This window comes from Ovis aries, chromosome X, assembly GCF_016772045.2.
Source record: "Ovis aries strain OAR_USU_Benz2616 breed Rambouillet chromosome X, ARS-UI_Ramb_v3.0, whole genome shotgun sequence".
Lineage (NCBI taxonomy): Eukaryota > Metazoa > Chordata > Mammalia > Artiodactyla > Bovidae > Ovis > Ovis aries.
Genome location: NC_056080.1, coordinates 14,839,361 through 14,857,183, shown reverse-complemented (window position 1 = coordinate 14,857,183; position 17,823 = coordinate 14,839,361). Strand labels below are relative to the sequence as shown.

General features: G+C 39.4%; 1 protein-coding gene across 5 annotated transcripts in view; it reads left to right on the top strand.

The window, feature by feature from the left end:
- The window catches only part of CTPS2 (CTP synthase 2), a 113,738-nt gene that overhangs the window by 87,256 nt on the left and 8,659 nt on the right, over nt 1-17,823 (top strand). For all 5 annotated transcript variants that reach the window (XM_042242575.2, XM_015104807.4, XM_027962798.3 and 2 more), the window contains 2 exons: nt 1,191-1,287; nt 9,299-9,443. In XM_042242575.2, the coding sequence (XP_042098509.1) occupies nt 1,191-1,287; nt 9,299-9,443 (242 nt within the window). The remainder of the gene's footprint in view (nt 1-1,190; nt 1,288-9,298; nt 9,444-17,823) is intronic.

The following is a 17,823-nucleotide window of genomic DNA, read 5'->3' as shown; positions in this document are numbered from 1 at the left end:
TGAGTTGTTTCTGTTTTATTTTGTTTGTTCGTTGGTTTTGTTTTCTTTTAGACCCAACATGCGAATGAAATCATATTTGTCTTTCTTTGATTTATTTCACTTAGCATAATAGCCTCAAGGTCCATCCATATTGTTTTGCAGAAAGCATGTTTTTATTCTCTTTTGTGGCTGGGCAGTATTCTATTATGTGTATATATATTCTCACATCTTCTTTATCCTTCAGTGGATACTTATGTTGTCTCCATGTCTTGGCTATTGTAAATAATACTCCAGTGAACATAGTGTGCATATATCTTTTCGAATTTGTGTTTTCATGTTCTTTGAATAAGTACCCAGAAGTGGAATAGCCAAGTCATATGGTAGTTTTAGTCTTAGTTTTTTGAAACGTGTCCATCCTGTTTTCCATAGTGACTGGACCAATTTACAGTCCCACTGCCATTGTGGGACTTTTCTTTACATCCTTTCTTACATTTGTTACTCCCTTTTTGACGATAACCTTTCTAGCAGGTGTGAGGTGATAACTCATTGTGGTTCTGATTTGCATTTACCTGATAATTAGTGATGTTAAACATCTTTTCATGTACTTTTTGGCCACCAGTATGTCTTCTTTGGAAGAATGTCTATTCAGATCCTCTGCCCATTTAAACATTTTTCTTTTTTGGTGTTGAAGGGTATGAGTTCTTTATATAGTTTGGATATTAACCCTTTATCAGATGTGTAATTTGCAAATACCTTCTTCCATGTAGTAGGTTGCCTTGTTTTGTTTTGTTTGTTAGTTTGTCTTTTGGCTTCACCATGGGCTTGAGGGATCTTAGTTCCCTAACCATGAACTGAACCCAGGCACCCTGCAGTAGAAGTTTGGAGTTGTAACCACTGAACTGCCAGGAAATTCCCTGCCTCTTTGTTTTGATGATGGTTTTCTTCACATGTAGAAACTTTCTAGTTTGATGTAAACTTAGAGTCCTACTTTTTGAAACTTTGGGCAACAGAAGATGGGCCTCCCAGATTTAAGGGCTGTGATTAAACTACTTCTCAGGTTCACTATGAGTTTAAAAATAGGCTTTGAGGTTTGACTATAAATAGAAATTAACTACTAGTTAGAGCATCACCAAAATGGAAAATCATTTTCATAAGCTGATATGTCTGCATTGCTCTGCTGTCCAAAGACAGTTAATTTCTTGTTTTTCCAGGTGAATCCTAGCCTGATCAGCCAACTTGAGCAGAAAGACTTAAGTTTTGTAGGTCAGGATGTTGATGGAGAGAGGATGGAAATCATTGAACTGGCAAGTAAGTGGTGTTCTTCATTTTTGAAAATTTTTGTTGTGAGCTAATGTCTGTTTGTCAACTGTAAGCATACAAAGATATAACTTGAGACCCATTATGTTTGTTCTTTTCTCCTCTCTCTTTTGAAATAAATATGCAATTAAATAGAAATAATATACACTAAATATAAAGTATATGAAAAAACAGATCGCTTATAATACTAATTATTTTGGGCTCTGTTTATGTGAACTGCCATAAAATGATGTAGTGTTCAGAGCCTACCAGTTCTTTCAGTAGTGTGCTTCCTTAGCATCCTTGCCCCCTTCCTGGGGTGTCTCTTGTTCCTAGCCTCTGGGTTCAACGGTCTGGAAAAGGCAGGCAGCCCACTGTTGAGGAGCACTCTGCTCTCTCCCACCACTGAGGAAGAATGGCCTGATGTTCTCCTCACTACTGGTAACTGACTGTGCAGTACATGTGACAATAATCTGTTGGATAAACTGCCCTCATTTATTGAATGCTTAGTGTGTACAGGATGCTCTAAAAATGGTAGCATCATTTTCTAGAGCCTACCTTTCCAATCTGTATACTTGGGCTCCAGATAACCTGGACTACTTACTCTTCTAACTTTTCTACTTCTTTTTCCATCTTAACCCATGTCACTGTTCTTCTACTTCAGATTCCTTTTCTCTGTCCCTTTCGTTTTCTGTCTCTAAACTGTTCAGGTACTTCAGAGTTCCAAGCAGGGAGGACACTTGAAGTTGGGAAAGGCTTCTTTGACCACAGTGGCATGTTACCTGGACCCAGAAAGAAGGCAAGCAGTGGACATTGAGCATGCACTCACTGGATGCTTCTCACCAGACCCCTTGCTAGGGACTCCGTGTGCCTATGTAACTTACAAGGCAGGTGATGTTATTCCTACTTTAGAGAGGAGACTGGAGTTCAGAGGTTAAGAAACCTGCCAGGGCCATCCAGCTAGTCACTGGAGGGGCTGGATCTAAAGCAGGCCATAGCTGCCTTCTGCCCCCACTTTTGTGGGACTCTATTGTTCTTCTTGTTTTCAGTGAACATTACACCTAAGATTATCGATCCATGCCTGAAGTTTTAAATTAGAATATGAGGATATATTTTCTGTAGTCCTTTTGATAGAAATGTCCATCATTTACAATTTTTATAGTATGGATCACTGTTTGGTGTTGAAGTCTCTTAAGTCTGGTATGTGAGAGGGCAAAGAAGTTTCTTAAGCAAATTATTGTTTATTTACTTTGTTCAAGTACATTATTCGCTTTAATTCTCCTGGCTCTCTTTATTATCAGCAAACACTTAGAAGCTTCTTTCATTGTAAGGATTTCATTTCCTATTGACACTTTCAAATTTCATGTGGGTTGGAAAGGAAATGAGACCCGCTATAAAACCTTGAAATTTTAAAAAAGCTGACTGCAAGGGAGTTCATTTTATTAAGGAAAACTTCCCAGAAGACTTTGATCTTAGCTACTCTTACCATATCCATGAATCTCTATATTCCTGAAGGAGTTCTAAAAGGAACAACAAAGCTTGTGATTAGTATAATGTCAGAATATGTTTCAAAGCAATTGAGAGTATTATTTAAAAGACAGTTTGACTGGTAGAATGTCATTAAAATAAAAACTTTTCGGTCTCTTTCCTCATTTTGGTATAGGGGATTTTTTGAATAAAGTGATTCAGAGCAATGGTCCATTCATTCAGATATTCTTTCCCTGGCTATGACATGATCCATTGCTCAGCTTCTATCTGTAGTGGTACAAAAACACAATTATTGTCAGCTTCTTTCAGAGACATCCCTAGATGCTGTGCTGCAGGATTCATCACATCTTTAATTTAAAAGCTGCATTGGTTTCTTTTCTAAGGACAGATGGTTTCTCTTCTTTTCTTGAGGGGACACTTTCCTGAGAGGAGATGGCGTTCCTCTCACCAAGCTTTCACACTTGCTGCTGCTGCTGCTGCTAAGTCACTTCAGTCGTGTGCGACCCCATAGAAGGTAGCCCACCAGGCTCCCCCGTCCCTGGGATTCTCCAGGCAAGAACACTGGAGTGGGTTGCCATTTCCTTCTCCAAGTATGAAAGTGAAAAGGGAAAGTGAAGTCGCTCAGTCATGTCTGACCCTTAGCGCCCCATGGGCTGCAGTCCACCAGGCTCCTCCATCTATAGGATTTTCCAGGCAAGAGTGTCCCTCTAATTCAAGGAGGCTTCTTCCTAGATATGCTATAGTGGGTTTCTACACTGGAATTTTCTGAATTCAGAGCTGTTCAGTAGAACCTGCTGCAATGATGGAGTATTCTGCCTTGTTTAGTATGGTAGCCACTAGCTGTTTGGGGCTATTTAGCTCTTAAAATGTGCTCAGTTAATTTGAATGAATTTAAATGGTCACCTGTGGCCAAGGGCTACCATTTTGTATAGCAAAGCTGAATTTTTTTTGGGGGGTGGATTTCCAACTTTTGTTTAGTTAATAAGAAATAAAAATGAAAACAGGCTTCCTGGGTGTGTCTCAGTGAGTGAGGAATCCCCCTGCCAATGCAGGAGAAACAGGAGATGCAGTTTCGATTCCTGGGTCAGGAAGATCTCTTGGAGAAGGAAATGGTAACCTGCTCCAGTATTCTTGCTTGGAAAATTTCATGGACAGAGGAACCTGGCAGGCTACAATCCACAGGGTCACAGAGTTGGACGCAACTTAGCGACTGAGCAGAGCACAGCAAAAATGAAAACAAACACAAAAACTACTATCTGATTCTGCCACTATGTTATAAAGAAGACTCAAAATAAGAGAAGGATCATCATCTGAAAACTGAAAGATCAATCCTTGCAGAAGAGAACAAATGGTGACCTTGCATCAAGGCTTTTGAAGCGAGTAGTGAGTGCCCCAGGACACACCTGGCCCCACAGGTGCAAAGGGAAGCGTCAGCTAATAGTCAGATGGTGAAAGCTAAAACCTCAGCTAGCTGACCAGAACAAAGCATCTCCAGGCTTTTGCATCTATACCTGGACATTTACCCTACTTCTGAAGTCCTTTCCTATTCTAAAGCTTTATAACCATTAGATGAGAACAGTCTGCTAGACTATTATCTATTTAATTACAATAAGGACTAAGCTTTAAATGATAACCTTAGGAGAGTGGATATTGCCATTCAACCAGGATTTCCTCACTACTGAGCAGTAGTTTGGGGTCTTCAGTGGTAAGTGATGGGGATTTGTGATTTTGAATTCCACACTAGACTTTCAGATCATTTGATAGAGCATCCCATTAAAAGATTTAAAATTATATTTACTTCTTCTTAAAAGAGTTATATTTTATCATCTTCATTTTATATATATGTATATATGGCCATTAAAATGATTTTTAAAGTAAGGACTACATATCAACCATGCTTTTACTATGGGAATTATGGGAATAGAGAGTTGCCCAATCTCTAATTAGGAGTTGCTTCCTAATCTGGGAATAAACATAGTTTTTGAGAATTTTGAGTGGGGAGAGGAATTTGTAATCCTAGAAAATTTTTACCCAGATTTGAAAATGTTGCCCATTAATTTTTACCATTCACAAACAGGGGATTCCAGATACCTGAGAAAAACTATTTTTCTGTTCCTATTACATCTAGGAGAACTTAAGTTGCTCATATAGGGGTTTCTTACAACTCTCAGCTTTATTTGCCCTCAGTTGTGACCGACTCTTTGTGACCCCATGAACTATACAGTCCGTGGAATTCTCCAGGCCAGAATACTGAAGTGGGTAGCTTTCCCTTCTCCAGGGGATCTTCCCAACCCAGGGATTCAACCCAGGTCTCCTGAATTTCAGGTGGATTCTTTATCAGCTGAGCCACAAGGGAAGCCCAAGAAAACTGGAGTGGGTAGCGTATCCCTTCTCCAGCCAATTTTCCCGACCCAGGAATCAAACCTAGGTCTCCTTCATTGAAGGTGATTCTTTACCAACTGAGCTATCAGGGAAGCCCAATGTAAGAGATTCACTGTAAAGGTTCACATGATACAAAGAATTATAATTTTGCCACCTTGAGCCATAACCACTATTAACATATTGAAAAGCCATCCTTTTTTCACTTGGAGACTCTTCATCACAGGAGATAAGTTGTTGTTGTTCAGTCGCTAAGTCATGTCCGACTCTTTGTGACCCCATGGACTGCAGCATGCCAGACTCCTCTGTCCTCCACTATCTCCCAGAGTTTGCTCAAATTCATGTCCATTGAATCAGTGATGCTATCTAACCATCTCATCCTCTGCCTCCGTCTTCTACTTTTGTCTTCAGTCTTTCCCAGCATCAAGGTCTTTTCCAGTGAGTCAGCTCTTCGCATCAGGTGGCCAAAGTATTGAAGCTTCAGCTTCAGCATCACTTCTTCCAATGAATATTCAAGGTTGAGTTCCTTTAAGATTAACTGGTTTGATCTTGCAGTGCAAGATTCTGAAGAATCTTCTCCAGCACCACAATTCGAAAGCATCAATTCTTCGGTGCTCAGCCTTCTTTATGGTCCACCTCTCACATCTGTACATGACCACTGGAAAAACCATAGCTTTGACTATACAGACCTTTGTCAGCAAAGTGATATCTCTGCTTTTTAATGCGCTGTCTAAGTTTGTTATAGCTTTCCTTCCAAAGAGCAAGCATCTTTTAATTTCATGGCTGCAGTCACTGTCCTAGTGATTTTAGAACCCAAGAAAATACAATCTGTCACTGCTTCTACTTTTCTCCCTTCCATTTGCCATGAAGTGATAGGATCGAATGCCATGATCATATTTTTTTGAATGTTGAATTTCAAGCCAGCTTTTCACTCTCTTCTTTGACCTTCATCAAGAGGCTCATTAGTTCCTCTTCACTTTCTGCCATAAGGGTGGTATCATCTGCATATTTGAGGTTATTGATATTTCTCTCCTGGCAATCTTGATTCCAGCTTGTGCTTCATCCAGCCTGGCATTTCTCATGATGTACTCTGCATGTAAGTTAAATAATCAGGGTGACAATATACAGCTTTGACATGCTCCTTTCCCAATTTTGAACCAGTCCATTGTTCTATGTCCAGTTCTAACTGTTGCTTCTTGACCTGTGTGCAGGTTTCTCAGGAGGCAGGTCAGGTGGTCTGGTATTCCCATCTCTTTAAGAATTTTCCACAGTTTGTTGTGATCCACACAGTCAAAGACTTTAGTGTAGTCAATGAAGCAGAAGTAGATGTTTTTCTGGAATTCTCTTGCTTTTTCTATGATCTGATGAATGTTGACAATTTGATCTCTGATTCCTCTGCCTTTCCTAAACCCAGCTTGTACATCTGGAAGTTCTCAGTTCATGTACTGCTGAAGCCTAGCTTGAAAGATTTTGAGCATAACTTTACTAGCATGTGAAATGAGTACAATTGTACTGTAGTTTAAATATTCTTTGGCTTTGCCTTTCTTTGGAATTGGAAAGGAAACTGACTATTTCCAGTCTGGTGGCCACTGCTGAGTTTTCCAAATTTGCTGGCATATGGAGTGCAGCACTTAAAAAGCATCATCTTTTAGAATTTGAAATAGCTCAGCTGGAATTCCATCACCTCCACTAGCTTTGTTCATAGTGATGCTTCCTAAGGCCCACTTGACTTCGGACTCTAGGGTGTCTGGCTCTAGGTGAATGATCACACCATCGTGGTTATCTGAGTCATTAACATCTTTTTTGTACAGTTTTTCTGTGTATTCTTGCCACTTCTTTTTAATTTATTTTTTAAAAATTTATTTATTTTTAAATTGAAGGTTAAATGCTTTACAGAATTTTGTTGTTTTCTGTCAAACATCAACATGAATCAACCATAGATGTCCCTTCCCTCTTGAACCTCCCTCCCTTCTCTCTCCCCATCCCATCCCTCTAGGTTGATACAGAACCCCTGTTTGAGTTCCCTGAGACATGCAGTAAATTCCCATTGGCTATCTATTTTACATATGGTAATGTAAGTTTCCATGTTACTCTTTCCATACATTTCACCCTCTCCTCCCCTCTCCCTGTGTCCATAAGTCTGTTCTCTATGTCTGTTTCTCCATTCAGTTCAGTTCAGTCGCTCAGTCGTGTCCGACTCTTTGCAACCCCATGAACTGCAGCACACCAGGCCTCCCTGTCCATCACCAACTCCTGGAGTCCACCCAAACCCATGTCCATCGAGTCAATGATGCCATCCAGCCATCTCATCCTCTGTCGTCCCCTTCTCCTCCTGCCCTCAATCTTTCCCAGCATCAGGGTCTTTTCAAATGAGTCAGTTCTTCGCATCAGTTGGCCAAAGTATTGGAGTTTCAGCTTCAACATCAGTCCTTCCAATGAATATTCAGGACTGATTTCTTTTAGGATGGACTGGTTGGATATCCTTGCAGTCCAAGGGACTCTCAAGAGTCTTCTCCAACACCACAGTTCAAAAGCATCAATTCTTGGGTGCTCAGCTTTCTTTATAGTCTAACTCTCACATCCATGCATGTCATCTGAATTAAATTTGCCTATTCCCATCCATTTTAGTTCATAGATTCCTAAGATGTCGATATTCACTCTTGCCATCTCCTACTTGACCGTGTCCAATTTACCTTGATTTGTGGACCTAACATTCCAGGTTCCTATGTAATATTGTTCTTTACAGCATCATAGTTTACTTTCACCACCAGATACATCCACAACTGAGCACTGTTTCTGCTTTGGCGCAACCACTTCATTCTTTCTGGAGCTACTAGTAATTGCCCTCCACTCTTCCCCAGTAGCATACTGGACATCTTCTGGCCTGGGGTGGGTGCCATCTTGAGGTGTCATATCTTTTTACTTTTTCATACTATTCATGGGCTTCTTGTGGCAAGAATACTGGAGTGGTTTGCCATTTCCTTCTCTAGTGGACCACATTTTGTCAGAACTCTTGACTATGACCTGTTGTCTTAGGTGGCCCTACAGGGCATGGCTCATAGCTTCATTGAGTTAGGCAAGCCCCTTTGCCACGACAAGGCTGTGATTCATGAAGGGGAAGATAAATTGACATAGCTGAAATATGAGTGCCTGATCAGCTTCATGGTGCTGTGATTAATATCCAGCCCAGAGCTGTGACTAGAAAAGCAGTTATACCTGCCTCTTTCCCAGGGGACCCATCCCTTGGGAAGGGAGAACTTGTAGGAAATGGCCTGAAGCCATCTGAAAGTGACACAGTTAGCCTGACGTATGAGGATATCAGGCTGTTGAGAGAGGGGACCTTTCCCCCTCTACCCTCTTGAGTTCTTGTGACTGGACTAATAATAAAATTGATGCAAGACAGATAAACAGGAGAAAAAGAAAAAATTATACAAACGGAGGTCTCTTAGAAATGGAACCTAAAAAGTGGAGAAAGTAGGTAGGTTTTGTATCTTTTAGACACAGAAACAATAAATATATGAGGAATTAACAGGACAAAGAAACTTGGGCTTTGAGTGCTTAATTAGTGAAGAATCTAAATGAAATTTGAGCTTGGGTAGTAAGTTAAAGAAGTCACAAAATGTGTTTATATAGGCTTCTCTGCCCAGATTCCGTGTCTCTAGTGATAAGGATGTCCTTGCACCTCCATATGCTGAGAGTATACCTTTCACGTGAGAGGTTTATTTCCTGCTTTTAGGGAGACTGGGTGGAGTGTGTGTCAAAGTGTCCCTCAATCTTAAGTAATTTTAATTCAAAATAATCAGTATGTCGTTAAGACATACTTTGGGGTAGCCTGCCCTGGACCTCACCCATGGAAATAGAACCATTGCAAGTCTTGGAAGGACCTAGATAGCAGATCATCTTCCCATTCAAAAACTTTTGCTTAACTTTGCTCGATCTAATACCTTCCACAAATAAAGTGCTGAATCTCTTGTTAGTGAGATGTGTTTTACAATTTGAAATTCTACTACCAACTTGGATCATGAAAATATCTGGCTATGATATAGGTAACAAGTTAAATCTTATCATTTAATGAGTTTTCTTATTTAAGGATAAGATTTTAAGGCTGTTCTCAGATTTATCAGCTTCAGTTGCATTCTAATTATTCTCGTTTCAGATCACCCCTATTTTGTTGGTGTCCAGTTCCATCCCGAGTTTTCTTCTAGGCCAATGAAGCCTTCCCCTCCATACCTGGGGCTGTTACTTGCGGCAACTGGGAATCTGAATGCCTACCTCCTACAGGGATGCAAGCTGTCTTCAAGGTAACCAGCTTACTGTGTCCTTAGCAGTGACTCAAGATACAATTATCAACATTGTAGGCTTCTCATAAAATTTAATATCATTGTAGGATTTATTTTTTAAAGTGGAGAGTCATTTTTTCCCCTCTTAATAAGCATACATTTTTCTCTGAATGAAAGTGATTTAATCACATCTGCAAGAGTAATATGTCAGTTTTCCAAATCATGCTGATGCTGAGTAGTATTTTACAGATATTTGTCATTTTGGTAGGTGAAAAAAGGGATTTTCTTTCATTGGCTTTCTGAGTAATACATGTACATGAATGTTTTATATGTTTATTGGCTTTTTTGTTTTATTAATACCCTGTTCATATCCTTTGCCCTAATTTTCCTTTTGCTATTATCCTTTTTCTTGATGATTAGTAAGCTCTTTATATATAAAGGACATTAATCCTTTGTTTAATTACACATACTTTTTCAGAGTGGTTTTGTTTTTAAGTTGTTAATGGTTTTCATTAGTTTTTGTTAGGTTTATCTTAGTTTTTATTTTCACTAAAGAACTTTAAATAAAGACTTATGTAGTCCTTATTTATGTTTTTTTTTTTAAACGTGGTCAGATCTTTTACTTTGGTGGATTATGTCTTTAGTATCATGCCTAAACTCTTTCCCTGTCAAAAGATTATTATATAATTACCCGTTTGTTTTCCACTAGCACTTTTATAGTTTCAGAGGAAAAAATTTTAAAGTATAGTTGATTTACAGTGTTGTGCTGATTTCTGCTGTACAGCTAAGTGACTCAGTTATACATATATATATATATATATATATATATATATATTCTTTTTAAAATATTCTTTTCCATTATGGTTTGTCCCAGGAAATTGGATATAGTTCCCTGTGCTATACATTAGGCCCTTGTTGTTTATCTACTCTAAATGTAATATTTTGTGTCTACTAATCCCAGACTCCCAGTCTATCCCTCTCCCTTTCCTCCTCACCCTTGGCAACCATAAGTCCATTCTCTGTGTCTATGAGTCTGTTTCTGTTTTGGAGATAGGGTCGTTTGTGGCATATTTTAGATTGTACATATAAGTGATATCATATTGTATTTGTGCTTCTCTTTCTGACTTACTTCACTTAGTATGATAATCTCTAGGTCTGCTGCAATCTCCATGTTGCTGCAAATGGCATTATTTCATTCTTTTTTATGACTGAGTAGTATTCCATTGTATGTAAGTACCACATCTTCTTTATCCATTCATCTGTTGATGGACATTTAGGTTGTATCCATATCTTGGCTATTGGGAACAATGCTGCTGTGAACATTGGTGTGCAGGTATCTTTTTGAATTATAGTTTTGCCCAGGTATATGCCCAGGAGTGGGATTGCTGGATCATATGGAAGTTTTATTCTTAGTTTTCTAAGGAACCTCCATACTATTATCCATAGTGGCTGTACCAATTTACATTTCCACCAACAGTGTAGGAGGGTTCCCTTTCCCCCATACCCTCTCTAGCATTTGTTGTTTGTAGACTTTTTAATGATGGCCACTCTGACTGGTGTGAGGCGATAACTCATTGTAGTTTTGACTTGCATTTCTCTAATAATCAGTGATGTTGAACATCATTTCATGTACCTGTTGACCATCTGTAGGTCTTATTTGGAGAAATGTCTATTAAGGTCTTTTGCCCATTTTTCAGTTGGTTTTCATTGTTGTTGCATGAGCTGTTTGTATATTTTGGAGATTAAGCCCTTGTCTTTCACATCATTTGCAAATATTTTCTCCCATTCTGTAGCTTGTCTTTTCTTTCTTTTTTTAAAAAATAATTTCCTTTGCTGTGCAAAAGCTTATAAGTTTGATTAGGTCCCATTTATTTATTTTTGTTTTTATTTCTATTGCCTTGGGAGACTGCTATAGTTTCAGTTTTATAGTTTCAATGTATAATATATATGGACTTTATTTTTGGTGTGGTATATGAGGTAGGGATCTCCGTCCCCTTGACACCACTCCACCCTCACCAATTAAGTAATTTAGATTTGTTTCATGGATTTCTGTTTTGTTCCGCTGGTGATTTCATCTCTTTTTTCTGAATCCTTGCCACCCTTTTCATTGTGATAGCATTATTGTAAGTTGAGCCCTTATTTACCCTACTCTTATTATTGTTTAATATTTTTAAAAATGTGTTTACCTCTTCTTCTGGAGGACCTGTACAATGATTTTTAAAGTCTAATTTCAATTTAAAAATCCCTCAGGGGTTTTCATTAAAATTCATTAAAATTTAATTTTCATTAAATTTCATCTAAATTTCTTTACAGTTTAAATACTAGTTTGGTGAGAATTTACATCTTTACTTTTTCTCATCTAAGAATATTATATGTAATAACTTTAAATATGAAAGGAACTGGCCAGAATCATGTGCTTAGGTAGGGGTTACTACCACAATAACCAGATATATATTGTTTAGAAATTACCATTATGGACCCTCATTGTAGCAAATGAGTCTTGTGATACTGCATTTGAAGACTTCCAGGACTGTGGAAAATTCTTACAGAGATGGGAATACCAGACCATCTTACTTGTCTCCTGAGGAATCTGTATGCAGGTCAAGAAGCAACAGTTAGAACTAGACATGGAACAACAGACTGGTTCAAAATTGGGAAAGGAGTATGGTAGGGCTCTACATTGTCAACCTGCTTATTTAACTTACATGTGAAGTAAATCATGCAAAATACTGGGCTAGATGAATCCCAAGCCAGGAGAAATATCAATAACCTCAATATGCAGATGACACCACCCTTACAGCAGAAAGTTATGAGGAACTAAAGAGCCTTTTGAAGATGGTGAAAGAGAAGAGTGAAAAAGCTGGCTTAAAACTCAGCATTCAGAAAACTAAGATCATGGCATTCAGTCCCATCACTTCATGGCAAATAGATGGGGAAAAATGGAAACAGTGACAGACTTTATTTTCTTGGGCTCCAAAATCACTGTGGATGGTGACTGAAGCCATATGCATGGCTTAAAAGATGCTTGCTCCTTGGAAGAAAAGCTATGACAGCATATTAAAAAGCAGAGACTTCACTTTTCAAACAAAGGTCTGTATCGTTAAAGCTATGGTTTTTCTAGTAGTCATGTATGGATGTGAGAGTTGGATCATAAAGAAGGCTGAGTGCTGAAGAATTGATGCTTTCGAATTGTAGTGCTAGAGAAGACTCTTGAGAGTTCCTTGGACAGCAAGGAGATGCAACCAGTCAATCCTAAAGGAACTGAATCCTGAATATTCATTGGAAGGACTAATGCTGAAGCTGAAGCTGAACCTCCAATACTTTGGCCACCTGATGTGAAGAGCCGATTCATTGGAAAAGACCCAGATGCTGGGAAAGATTGAGGGCAGGAGGAGAAGGAGGTGACAAGGAATGAGATGGTTGGATGGTATCATCAACTCAATGGACATGAGTTTGAGCAAACTCCAGAAAATAGTGAAGGATAGGGACACCTGGTGTGCTGCAGTCCATGGGATCACAAAGAATCAGACACAACTTAGTGACTGAACAAAGGATTGTGGCATGGTGTGTCTATGTGTACTTTGTTACATGAGCCTGCTCCTTTGCAGTATTACCTGCTATGAGAGCCTCACAGTTCCCTAGAATTTCCTTTAACTGTGTGTTCAGATGGGAACAGCTTTACATATTTTGAATGTTGGACCTGTTAATGAATTAATGATCACTCCCTGCACTCTTGAACCAGTGCAGTGATTTTCACACCGTGCCCTGTGGAGCTGGAATCCAGGCTGCTCTGAGGAGTGGACTGGGGTGGGTGGTTCCAGGCGCTTCCCTGCTTCAGTGAGGCTTCAGCTCCACTTGTCCTAGCTCCCATGGCTTGGTTCTGCATGAGATTGTATATGAAGATGGGTTTCTTGTGCTGTGATACTGCACAGATTAAACAGCAGATTGGATATTCCAGTGTGGTCCCTGTTGCATATATGCTCTGACCCGTCCCTGCCACTTTGATTTCTCCATTGTTTCAGGTGCTCACACATGAAAGGAGGATGACAATAGAACAAGTTAGATGGCCGGGAGAAATAACATGTGCATAATTGTTCACATATGACTATGTGGTTATTTGCAAGTATCAACTAATATGTAAATGACATCTGCTTTGTGTGGCTTGCCCACCTCTGTACTGGCTGGCCTGTCAATTCCCACCTGGGGGCTGGTAGTCTCTGGGTAAAGTTCACTGGTAGTTTCTAAGAAAAGTGACTGCTTGCTAGCAACTCCTGAGCAAGACACTGTGTCTCTTAACAAGACTCTGATGCTGAGATTGGAATCACAGCTGACTAGCAGGCTTCCACAGTGATCAGAGAATTCCTGTGTATCAGCCACCAATTGGTGCATTCCTTAAGAGAAGCCAGCATGTTATTTATCTTCGTCTCTCTGGCTCCCCAGTATGCAGTGGTTGTTTACTACCCATTACAGTACTAAATGTAGGGGAGGATATATCCCCTACTATACTAAATATACCCCGGGAGGATACAGTCTTGTCTAATCTTGACACCTTGCAGGGGGCTTTCCAACTAAGAATGGTGCCCATGACTTAATCCAGTGGCAGACACTAGGATTCCAGAGGAACCTTGCACTTCAGCTCCTCCCTGCCCAGATCCATGGTGTTAGTGAGCAATGAAAAGCAAGTAACTGCTTTGGTATCCAGGCTCTAATGTGAGCAGAGTTGGCACTGTATTTCTGTCAAACAAGATTACTGTCTGTAATCAATCTTAAACAAATGTGACAAGAAATTTGAACACTAGAATAATGGCTTCCTTTGCCAGAAATTGGCTGATATTATTTAAATGTATGGCATATGTGCCGCCCATGTCTTGAAAAACCCACAATGTAAAAATCTTTGGCTTTGAGAAAATACACCTGGGCTCTAACTTTTGCTTTCTGCCATGTGGAGAACGTTTATGTTTTACTGTGTTTATATTTTACTGCAATAAGAATACTACTTTGGGATCTTGAGCTGGTGAGCTGAACTCTTAGCTACTCTGGCATCTTCTAGAATGGTAGCAGTTATGAAGACCGGGTCCACCTGGTTTTAGACTTGTGGGGGTCTGTTCAAGAGGCATAATGGTTTTAGGATATTATTTTTTTTAGGTTTGTATAAGCTACTCAAAAGTACTTACAAAATCAAACTAAATCTTATTTGGAGGATTCTCTAAGACCACCCACACATTTAATAATTGATTAGGAGGAATCTGAATATAGCTGTGGTGCTGGAGAAGACTCTTGCGAGTCCCTTGGACTGCAAGGAGATCCAACCAGTCTATCCTAAAGGAGACCAGTCCTGGGTATTCATTGGAAGGACTGATGCTGAGGCTGAAACTCCAATACTTTGGCTACCTCATGTGAAGAGTTGACTCATTGGAAAAGACCCTGATGCTAGGAGGGATTGGGGGCAGGAGGAGAAGGGGACGACAGAGGATGAGATGGCTGGATGGCATCACCGACTCGATGCACATGAGCTTGGGTGGACTCTAGGAGTTGGTGATAGACAGGGAGGCCTGGTGTGCTGCGATTCATGGGGTCACAAAGAGTCGGACACGACTGAGCAACTGAACTGAACTGAACTGAACTGAACTATTTGTACTCATGGCTAAAATTCATTTCAGTGACAGAATAAGCATACACAGCTTGCTCAGGCAGGGAAAGACGTGTAAGTAGAGCCTGGAGAAATCTATCTGCAGCTTTCCTATGCTCTTTCCCTCCTGTGAGAGGTCACACAGAGCTCACCCTCCCTCCAGCAGTACAAATGCAGTGTGTGATGTTTACGCCCAGAGAAGCCCATTTGACACTCAGGCTTTAGAGTTTCTATAGGAGGCTGGTCGCATGGGCATTCTCTGCCTAGCAACCACCCCAATTCCAGGCTCCCAGGAGGAAAGCAAGTGTTCACCACAATCACATTGCCTGTACAAACAGCCTAGGCCCCCAAAGATGACCTTATCAGTTAGTAATGGAGAAAACATTCCGAAAGTGAAGTTTCCCAGCAACAGGCCCTGTCAGCCTCAGGCCTATTGTGTTGACTCTTTTGCATAAGTCAAGTAAACCATTTTTAGAATAAAGAAATCCAATGGGAAATTATGGTCCATTAAATAAATCATTGTAATTATTTGCTGATATCTCTCTCCTAGTGTCTTAAGTATAATTTGTCCCATATTTAAACAGTAACTACAAATTTGCATGGTTTTGCTGGTGTACGATGTAATGGAATGAGACTGCTTCATGTAATTGTAATAAAAAATTGTAGGAGATTTATATGAAATAGAATATCCTAAGGTTCTTATAATTGCGAGTTCTTCAGTGTGTAGAAAAAAAGCACATGATTTATGTCCAGAATTCCACTTTTTTAAAAAATTGAAGTATAGTTGATTTGCAGTGTTGTGTTAGTTTCAGTTTCTGGTATATAGCAAAATGGTTCAGTCTTATATATATCTTCTTTTTTATTATGGTTTATTAAAGGATATTGAATATAGTTCCCTGTGCTATACAGTAGGTCCTTGCAGTTTCAGAATTCCATTTTTAAGCAACTGGAAAGAGAAGAGGGATAAGAGTCTAAAGTCATAGGTTGTTTCTCAGCCTGTATGTCTCTGGGGCTGCCCTACAAGGCCCTGAGGGGCAGTCACTCCACACTGAGGTCAGGAATGACTTCCAGTTTTGGTGATGCTGGCATTTATCATGCTCCTCTGTCAGGTCAGAGTAAAACTCTCTTGCTTAGATAGTGCTTGTTCTATGTCAGAAAGCAAGAACCGAGATGGAGTTCAGTTCACAGAAATACAGCTGTTTGGGAAAACATGTTTTTAAAATATAAAAGCAGAATCTTAAGACATGTGAGTAGCATTTTATTCTAGGTTTTAGGATCTTAAATTCCATGTCTCCACCCAACACAATCTATCTCTTGTGCAAAGAAATTGTCTATTTGAGTTGAAAGGGAAGGCAGGCTGGTATAGAAATGGGAGGAAAGTTAACTCCGTGGTGGAGTGTATTTGCCTGATTGTTTCAGACCAAACTCAAGAGTTGAAACTACTTTCTAATCAGAGGGTCTTAAAGGAAGTACAGAGTTGCAGTCAGTGCTTTCTATTTCCTGATTCTTTGTGTGCTCCTAGGATTGAGTCCCTTCTCTCCTGCAAGCTCAGGCTTCCCTCTTCACTTTTCTCTTTGAATCTCTGCAGTCAGGGAGCGAAGGCACTCTGCCATTGTCTCTGGTCTCTGTCCTGTGACGACTGGGCTTTTCCTTTGAAAAGCTTTGTTTTCTGTTGACTTCTAGCTGAGGCATTAGAAAAAATTTGGAAAATAGGAAAAAGGATCCATAAACCTGTAAACCTAACTAGGTCACTGTCCTCTCTTTTGAGTCTTTCCTTCCAGTCTTTAGTTTATACTCGTATATGACTCCTTTCATGGTTGTAATCAGAATAGTGAGTGTGTGTGTGTATTTTTCCCAATTCTTTTTTTAAAAATTCTCTTATTCTTTCAAGCCTGTAGAAAAGATGAAGGAATAGTACAGTGAGTACTTGTATTCCTTTCACCTAGATTCATCAGTTGTTGCCTTTTTACCATGTTTGCTTCTCTCTCTTTCTCACTATATAAACTTATTTCAGAAGCACTTATAAGTTGCAAACATCATAGCACTTCACTCCTAAATATTTATCATTCATTTCCTAAAATTGAAGACATTGTTTCACATAACTGCAGTATCATGATCACGCCTAAGAAAATTAACATTAATTCCATGACATCATTTAATATCCAGTTCATATTAAAATTTCTCCATTTATCCCCAAATGTCTCTTTAGCTTTTTTTGAAATTAAAAAATTTAATCAGTGATGAATTTGAGGTTCATTTGGCTATGTTTCCTAGTCTCTTTTAATCTGGGTAATCACCCTCTTTTTTTCAGTTCTTCATAACAATGACTTTTAAAAAAAATTAATTTATTTTAATTGGAGGATAATTACTTTACAATATTGTGACTTTTAAAATAAAGAGGCCAGGCCAGTTGTAGCAATGACCAGAATTTGATTCATATTTTGTCTTGATTCAGTTCAGGTTAGGCATTTTTGGAAGAATAGTTCATTGGGGATGTTTAGACTTCATAAGGACACATCAGGAGGCATGTGAGGCACATAATATTCCCTCTTTAGTCACACAGTGAATGGTGCTGAGTTTAACACCTGGTTAAGATAGTGACTGTCTGGAGGTCTCTTTTGTAAAGAAACATTTTTCTCCATTTTAGTTTCTAAAATACCACCCCCCACTGAAATGAACTAGGGCTCCTGGAAGAAATGGTTGGTTTCAAGTCTGGGACAAGAAAAGTACAGGATGAGGCCAGAAGGTGTTGTTGGACTTAAAGGAAAGAAG